Source organism: Hippoglossus stenolepis, chromosome 14 (genome assembly GCF_022539355.2).
Source record: "Hippoglossus stenolepis isolate QCI-W04-F060 chromosome 14, HSTE1.2, whole genome shotgun sequence".
NCBI classification, from domain to species: Eukaryota; Metazoa; Chordata; class Actinopteri; order Pleuronectiformes; family Pleuronectidae; genus Hippoglossus; species Hippoglossus stenolepis.
This window is the reverse complement of record NC_061496.1, coordinates 23,652,589-23,662,077: the sequence shown is the minus strand read 5'-3', so window position 1 is coordinate 23,662,077 and position 9,489 is coordinate 23,652,589. Positions and strand designations below refer to the sequence as shown.

Genomic DNA, 9,489 nt, shown 5'->3' with positions numbered 1-9,489 from the left:
TGTTTCAGTGTATGGATTACACCTTGACATCCTAATGGTGATTATTTGATAAAGCAGTCAGGTAGAAATGGGGGGAGACAGAGAGGCCCCAAGAGGGACGTTACACATCAATCACATTTGTCTGTGTGTGTGTGTGTGTGCGAGAGAGATGGAGAGAGAGAGAGAGAGAGAGAGAGAGAGAGAGAGTGGGTAAGATCAGTAGTAATGGTAGGACTGTGCAAAGAGCAAGGTCACAATTGAATTGTGTTTCACTCAGCCTGAAACCTGAGATGCCAAAGTATCCTACCACAAGACGGAGAGTCCCTTTTGTCCCACCGTTTTATCTTAATACAAGCTTGGTAAAATACTCTCATAAAATCCATTGATAGTTTATTTCAAGATGTAAACATGAAGACATTTAAAAACATAGAGGCATCTGTTTGGCAGATAGTATCCGTAGGATCTGGAGACGTGCAACAAGTCAAAAGCTACTGGTCAGATTCTGGGCCTTAGTGGAGGTATGTGCTCTATGAGTGCCATTCTACTTTTAAATATGCATCTATGCCTTTATCTCAAGATGGACGACAGTGAAAAGATCATTTACTCATCTGGTAGCGATAACCTTTGTAGCCGCCTAATTAATATGGCCGTAATTCCAATAGCGTGGGTCAGGTCACCTGTCCAAGGACACGTTGACCCTCTTAGGTCTGGTCCTCTCATCCGTCCAATCAGCTGAATGACTGTCGAGTGCACTTCAGCTTGTGTGCTCAATCTAAAAGTTATTTTAGGCCCAGCATTTACAGAGGCTGTGACCAGGAGAATGTAAAATCGTTGATTAGATGCAAAAAAATTACAAGAATTTTTGTATTCATATTTTAAGTCAATCATTTTTTTAAGTGATTTGCTGGTCTAAAGGATTACAATTTAAAATATGTGTAGCCTAAAACAATTTTTTTTATGTGTGTGTGTTACGATTGTAAATTGTTGGATGTAAACTTCTGTCTAGGTGCATAAAATCCCCCAGTTTGGCGAAAAATAGGCTATTTTAGGGCAGATATTTTGACTTGACATTTCAGGAAAAGCACATGTGTAACTGAAAACATTTGTGATTTCCTCAGCATGACAGTGTCACAATCATCCAAATAGAATTAATACACAATTATATATGCTCCACAAACCCTGACCACCAGAAAATTCATCACAGTTGTATATACAGAGTGGGAAGTTCAACTCAATGAAAACAGGTCGCTGACCCTACTTGTACTTTTTGTACCTTGAAAGCAACTGGTGGCCGACACTCTCAGTAAACCTCAGGGATTGTGGATCGTGATCGTGGTGGCAGCTAATTGTGGATTATGATTAACAACTATACAACTAGACAATATGCCTGCTCACATAAACTGCTATTACTGGCAATACCTCTATCATTAAAATTGTCATTGCTGCTCCCTTCATCTCTGTCAGACATTTTCGTTTGTATAAATACTTTGTATAAACATTAGTACACCTCTCCATTTATATTAGTCACTGTCTTTTCACATGAATGTTTTAAATCTTGTCATTTTGTTGATGTGCTCTACTTCACGTAGCATCGATTGCCCATCTGTGCATCCTGGGAGAGGGGTGTGACCCTCTGTGAGGTTTCTATGGTTTTTACTGCACCTTGTTAAGCCCACTGAGGCAAATTGTGATTTGTGAATATGGGCTATAAATTGATTGATTGATTTTACACTGATGTTCTGTAGGGGTCAGTTAGGTGATCTATGGTTTCAGGGTCCTGGTATTGAGCATGCAGGCTCACTGGGGGGCATTTGAATGAACTAAGCCATCTATATAAAAGTAAACAGCTGTGCAGAAATACTACGAAGACAACCACCTCTAAAGTGAACCCAAAGTGGCCTGTGTGGTAAATGGCAAATAGAAAATAGCACAACATGAGTTTGGGACAACTGTGGCACCTTTGGTTGACATGTGGTTTTGCTTTGGCTTACTTGTGGCCCAGATCTGGCAACCAGGAATGGGCCGAGCAAATGCCGTCTTTCCACATGTTATGTGGGTCGTAAGTGGGATATGTTGGATGTGGGATGTGGGCCAAATCTGGGACAAAACAATTTTGCAATGTGGGGGCGAACAGCAGAACCTGTCACTAATAGCACCTGTAATATCTTGTGCTCTGACAAATGAAATGCTGTGTGAAAGGTCTGCATGTATTTTATGTTTATCATTGAAGTGTTAGTATTCGGAGTATGCACAGGATATGGGACACCGCTGAATACAAAAGCTGTAACGCAAACTGCACACAGACACCTCGCATCACATTAAGACAGAGGGGCACCACAGAGCATTAACATTTTAATCCTGTTTCTGTGTGCAGACTCTTTCTCCTGTCTCAGCTTGATGTCCTGGGCCTGACCTACTAAACTTTATTCACTACATTCTCATGCTTCTATTAGGCACTGCATTATACACTCTTCTTTGTGTGCCCTCCCCTCCTCCACACACACACACACGCACACACACTTTTCATCCAGTTGCGTTTAACATCCTTATGTCTGCTTTTACCATATTCATCAATTTATTCTTGTATTATTATTTTTACTTTAGATAGCTTTTATACATGCACTTGTGCAGATCTTATATGAGGTGTTTCAGAGCGGCACTGACCTTCCTCCCTCTTCCTCCTCCTCCCTCCTCCCTCCCCTCTCGTCCCACTACTGCATTGATGCTGTTACCTCCCTCGCTGGTGATGTCACCGGCTCAGTGGCGCTGGAGAGCATCCTTTTCAGAGACAGGGAGGGAGACAACAGAGCCATTTTGACCGCCCCGGAGCGAGGAGCGAGAGGAGAAAACAAACCGGCCGACCAGCGACCTTCCTCAGCGGCAGGGCAGGGCAGAGGAGGGCGGACTGGGCTGCGCAGGACGAACCTTCAGCCCCTTCATGGAGAGCAGCGGCTGTTAGCGGGCGGCGGCAGCGGCGGAGAGAACCTGGAGGAGACCCGTGGAGGTGGAGGCAGCTGCGGGGCTGGAGACTGACAAACAGACGGCGGCACCACAGACTCGCTGCGGTTCACGGTAGCGGAGGTAGGTTGTTTGTTTTCCCCTGCGTCCCCCCCCCCGGCAATGCAGCTTTAATGACACTGTCTTTATTTACCCAGTGTGAGAGCCCCCGGGAGGACACGGGCACTGGGTGCGGCCATTGAGGAGGCTGTCATTGTTGGAGGAATACTGACATTAAAGCTGCACTGTCACACACCCTGCCCACTGACATTTTGTCTGTTTAGTATTTTAAACGTCTTATAAGTGTGTGGGCGGAATGAACAAATACTGTAACACGGGGCGCGAGCTTTAGTGAAGAAATGACGTATCAAACGCTGTAAAAATGACGTAATAAGTAATTGTAAAGAAATGACAGCTGTGAATCATCACATGTAGCCGGAGACACACACAGGCCTCAAGCTAGTGCTCCTCCTCGTCATGCTTAAAGAACCAGCAGTTATATTTATACATATATTACGTATGTATATGTATGGCTATATATTTTTACGGGCAATATGATAACATCATATCGACCTGTCCTCCAGTGCACAGCAGCATGCTTTATTACATTACAGCCTGGCTTTGTCACCGGGAAGATGGTGGCCGCCCATCCGAGCTGCATCATCAGCTGATTGGCCTGTGCCTGTGCAGATTATGACCATGCATGGAGAAGACAAAATACATAAATATGTCGATGAAATCACATTAGATCGGAATGGAAGAGTTGTTCGCATGTGGGTGGGGATGCAACAAAAGACAAGACAGGCTGGGGGAGTTCATCGTCGTCACCTGTCGAAACATACGTGATACTGGGTTTTTCCATTTTCACGTTCTTATTTTCCTATTTTCTTTATTCAGTCTGCTGTTTTTTTTCTGATCGTACTGTGGTTTATAGTATAGCTGCTCTTTTCCTATTGGATCAGTGTCAACCTGCATACGTCTCACAGATGAGTGCGTTGAGGTTGCCAGCTGCGGAGGTTAAACCAGGAAGCAGGGTGACACAGCATATGATGATGATGATGATGAGGAGGATGGACATCTGAGTCACAAGCCGCTGGAACATTAATACTGATATAACAGTCAACCATCTGCATCATAAATTAAGTTACAAAAAAGACATCCACTCTTGTTCATATGCTTTAATGATGATCGTTTTATTCTGTGATATTTGCAGTTTGACCTGAGGCGTGCAGTGAAAGCTAATTGTATCATATTTCTCACTGTTAAAGTGAGTTATTGATGAAAACATTAAACCATTGTAATTGGATCGCCTCAGATGATGAGTCATGGTAGCTCCAGCACACGCTAAAATCACACAGTGATTTAATGTTCACATGCAGTCTTTTAGGAGACAGGGACGACTTACGGGTTGTTAGTGAAAGCGAGCGGCTGAACGGAGCCGGGCCCTGGATTTGTGGCTGGTTTCATTGCCATTGTCATCCCGGGAAATAACCTGACATTTAGCTGTTGCTGCACTTCTTTTGTTGCAGCTAGCTTTATCATCTGTATCCCTTGGCTGTAGCTGACCATGCATGGTCTTTTCACGTTACAGCCGCACAGGGCTGCCGTCCTCCATTGTGCTGATCACGGCAGCTGAAAGGTGTTACTCTCAGCCCCTTACATTTTTTATAGCAAACGTATTTAAAAGATATAAGTCATATCATAACATAACATAACATGTTAAACTGTAAGAATTACATTAATGAGGATTCACTCTCTGCTCCCCTCTACAGACCTGCAGGCCAGACACCAGGGCTCTAAAGAAGGCACCCCGTGGGTGCTAGGAAGACAGCACCATGTCAGGGGCCTCTGTGAAGGTGGCGGTGCGTGTCCGCCCTTTCAATTCAAGGGAGATCGGAAAGGACAGCAAATGCATCATTCAGATGACTGGAAACACCACCAGTAAGTTCTCTAACCACAAGTTCTTAGCTGAAATATGTTACCCCTGTCCTCCATTTGAAAATATCCACATGTACTGTCTGTTTTACTGTCTGGCGTGACAAACATGTAGAAACTGTTTGGCACCTAGTCAGATGTAAGCCTGAGCAGGGGGACACTTCTCCAACCAGAAGGCACGGGCTCAATCTTTTCCAGCGAGAAGGATTATTGAAAAGATAAATTTCCTCTGCGTAGGACCTGGGGTGACTGTGCAAATCTCTGGTAAACCAGCAAGGCCTACTACAAGACACGTGATATGAGCTGAACATTTACTGAGAGTCTTTAATTTCAGATGAAGGCTTTTGAGATCAGAGCTAATTTTCTTGTGCTGGAGAACTTCTCTGCAGGACTGACAACTGTGTATTTACTGCAGGGTCCATGTTTTCAGTCACTCAATAGAGTAATAGAGGAGAAATCAAATTGAAATCACCTGCATTGTAAATCTCTTGAACATCACACTGTAGGCGACATAATCTCTGCAAATTTGAGCTGATATTTATGTAGGACAAGCCCTTTTATTTATTCATGCATCAGATTAAGTCAGATTTAAAAATGGCTCCCTCTTCAACATTTTTTAATTACACTTTCTATTCAAATCTGCCGCATATGCAAATTATACAATAAGTACAACAATGGTGGAGAAGATTTGGAAGAAACTTGATTCTTGTGCCTTTATAAAATCCTCATTAGTAAATGACAGTGTCAGTTTTCTGCAGAATCTACAGTATTTGTGTTTTAGTTTTCACGTAGTTCAGAGCAGGCCACATTTCTCAGGTTATAGAGTGCGCAGAGTGAGGACTGGTTGAGAGAAGACTGGAAAGACACTCGATAGTCTGCTTTGCAAGGTAAAGCCATTCATCAATAATGGATGAGGCTTCCTGAAATATTTACTGTTTGGCCTAATTTAGCCATCTCACCCCTCCTTCCTCATGTCACGGGTGACTAGACAACAAGCTGGGTGGCTTTTTTTGGGCCTTCATATTTCAACTGTGTGATTTGCTGTATTTTGTGATTTGGTTCCCCATCAAACTAATTCTCGAAAAACTACATAAGCTTAGATATCTTAAATAGTTGGGTCTGTTAAAGAGTTGTTACTTTACACAGAATGTTTGACTGTACAGCAGCATTGTTGTATAAGCTTAGATCAGAGGCTCTGTTTTTCACCTTGTGGATTTCTGTGGAGACACGCTTTCTGAATTAACATTCTTTATTTTATTTTTTTGCTTATGCTTAACTTCATGCTACATTGGCCAGTTATTTCTTATATGCTGTAATATTCCCCACCTTGATGTTAAAATGTTTATTTTTAGACATCCTGAGAGAATACAACTCACAGTTTTGGAGGACAGATTGTCCTTTGGGTCATTAAACAGTATACAATATCAAAGCTGTCAAAGCACTATAGCATGTGTATGACATATTCCACAGATTACACTTTCATTAAAATATAAGGCACCAAAGAATGACTTTTCATTTATCAATCACAGTTAGAGTTAATAAAATCTAATACAAATATTTGCTATAATTCTCTTTAGACCGGTATTCATTTAATCTGGCTCTTGGGCCCAATCTTAATTTTCTATTTGCTACTAAACTGCAGTAAACGCTTCAGAGAAGAGAAAAATTGTTAAATACAGTGATCACTTCCCAGACTTGTATGATCAGATAATAGTCAGGCCCCTGTCACGATTCTTTTTTTTTCAGTCTCCAGAAATTAAACAGAATTTATATTATATCAGAACTGAGCCACTTTCAGTGGACTGCCGGTCTTTCGGCAGAGAAAACAACCAAGTCAGTGGCTGTGGATTTGAGCTGGAGGAAGTGAGTAGACTGATGTCATGAAAAAGCCCATTGGTTGCAGTATCTGGAGGGGCCACTGAGGCAGGGTATAAATGCCCCTTTGTTTTTCTCTAGTCTGGGCTGAGGAAAGGACGAAGAAGAAAGAGTTCTTGGTTTTTTTGTGTTTGTCTCACTCTCTGCTTTGTGCTGTCTGACACTCATGTGTGGGTCAATAGCCCGGTTCCCACAAAGCAGGAGAATGTCAGTAATCTTGCTGTTTAAGAGATCTTCCATCCCACGCTGACCTTAATTAAGATGCAGGGGACCGAGCTGAAGGAGTTATGGGCCTCCCTCTAGAGGGCTACTGGGTGCAAACAGTTGGAAGAAGTTTTAACATTTATTTTGCAGCAGAAAATGTAGGGAAAAAAAGGATTATGCAAAAGCTACTGGACAAATTACTCTGAAACTTGGTGGAATGATCCAGGGATTTTTGGTCACTTTCTTTAACATTGTGAGATGGTGTTTTTTCAAACTTTTCACTGATTTCCCTGGGAATGTATTTCGAAAATAATATCTATATAATGTGCAATTTGATGCAGCTTGATTCCTTTAAGGGGACTGTCGGGCCTTGGTGGAGTTATGCGCTCCACTGAGTACCATTCTAGTTTAATGAGTAATGAATGTCTGTAATGCAGCTTTTATTTGGGAGGTTTGACTGGATTCCTGCAACTTCGTTTAATTTCAATTCTCTTGAGCACAATGTTTACTGCTCTGTCATGTTGATTTTGGGAAGACATAGACATCTACAGTTCCACTTGTGAAGATTTGTGTCTTCTAGACTCAAACCAACCTATGGCAGAAGACAACATACCACGGGAAACTAGTGCTGCCTCTGCTGCTGAATATAGCATGTATAGTGTGAATGTGGCTCTCCTGCAGCCTCTGTCAGTGGGTTCACATCCCCCCTGTCCGACTTGCTGACACAGCCACATTTTCTCTCCTATTGACTGGGGCAGGTCACCCGTAACAGTCTGACCAGCATCACTCAGTCACAATTATGAAGACCCAGCAGCTATGACACGGATAAACATGGACTGTGCCATAATAGGATGCTGAAAATATGATGGAGTAATGGCTAAAATCAAAGCAGAGCAGATGATCACCACAACCATAAGGATAAATAATGTGAGATCCAGGTATCATGAAAGTGATAATGATGAGCAGAGATGAAGTTTGAGAAAAAAGTTTGTACATTAAAAATCTGGGCCACCCCGGGACATACGTTTATTTAGAGATACATCAAAGTAAATCTTTAAAATTCTAATATATTAATTATTGGATATTGTATGATATGAGTCTGATATTAAGTGTGCAGTCAAACATAAGTTAACGTAAGTTTTTCATGAAGGATGTTTTCCATAAAGGACGTTTTTCAAAAATACCCATTTACAGTAGATCTTTTAAATAATCCTGAATTATCCTTTTGAAATAAGTCATGTAATTGTAATTAATAACTATTCATCTTGTCTTGTCTTTTTTCTAATAAAACTAGAAAAAATACAGTAATTAATATCTGGAATTTAAAATGTGAAATTGCAGAAAAAAGTATTAAATTATGAAAAAAAAAGTAATAAATGTCAGGGTAAAGGACACACTGCTGTTCCATTAACCGGTATATTGGTAACCATCAAGTAATAGTAAACAAAAATTCCAAACATTTATAACACATTCACTGGTCCAAGCTTCTTAAATGTGAATAGTCCCTGATTTCTTTAGTCAGGTCATGATGACTTTACATAGCACAATATCACAAGTCTCAGATTTGCCTCAAGGGCCTCAAAAATCTATAGAGCGTACAACACCCTCTGTCCTTAGACCCATTAATCGTGCTTCCTAAAGAAAAAAACATTATCTCTGATAGAAAAAATCGTATTTTGAGGTTTTTCAACAATGAGCTTGAAATTTTACATTTAAAATCAGGTCAGAGCCACAAACCTTTGAAGAGAATCTAATGACTCTTCATCGATCTGTTTTTTCAATACGTTTGATTCATTTGCTGTGAAGATAAGTCAGGGCTTTACAATTAAATTCACCAGCAGAAGCCAGTAAATGCAACATCATGCTGATACGAGTGTGGATATAGCAGATATGTGCACACACTCCTTACCACCTCTGGGGATGTGGTATCAGAGGACAGAGGTGCTGTCGTGACTTGTCTAATTATATTTGGCCTCCGTGACGTGCGTGGCGTCCAGACTTGACATCATCTATAAACTCTGCACCTAGCTATTGACAAGTGTTTCCATCATAAAAAGAGAAGACAGATTTTAAAGAGGAGTATGATGCAGATGCTCTTTGTGCTTAAGGCTCAGCTGAAACTGACCTCAGGTGGATATGACCCTGACACACAAGCTGTGACCCACTGAGAGCATCACCCTTGCTACTGAGTGCAATTTAAAAAAAACAGTACTACCATGGTAACCCTCTGCCAATAACTGCCAATCTGAAGTAATTACCTTATCTGAGAGCAAGGGACTTTTCTTTCCGGAACCAGGGGTGGGGGCTCTTCTTGTATGAATCATAGCTCAGTCAAAATTGAGTAAGCGATGAGAGGATGCTGCTCTGTTTTACTGTCCCACTGAGGTTCTTCTTTCAGGGTTTAGGTTTGATAAAGTAGTACACATCTTCTTTTAAAATTGGTTTATTTTATGGTTTTATTCTGTTTAATGGATTATATTCAGATCTCATTGAACTCGG

At 41.4% G+C, this 9,489-nt stretch overlaps 1 protein-coding gene across 16 annotated transcripts in view; it reads left to right on the top strand.

The window, feature by feature from the left end:
• Positions 1-2,720: 2,720 nt before the first annotated feature.
• Positions 2,721-9,489, top strand: part of kif1aa (kinesin family member 1Aa) — a 42,732-nt gene continuing 35,963 nt past the window's right edge. For all 16 annotated transcript variants that reach the window (XM_035176833.2, XM_035176836.2, XM_035176837.2 and 13 more), the window contains exons 1-2: positions 2,721-3,060; positions 4,749-4,917. In XM_035176833.2, coding sequence (XP_035032724.1) covers positions 4,812-4,917 — 106 coding nt within the window. In that variant the 5' untranslated portion in view covers positions 2,721-3,060; positions 4,749-4,811. The remainder of the gene's footprint in view (positions 3,061-4,748; positions 4,918-9,489) is intronic.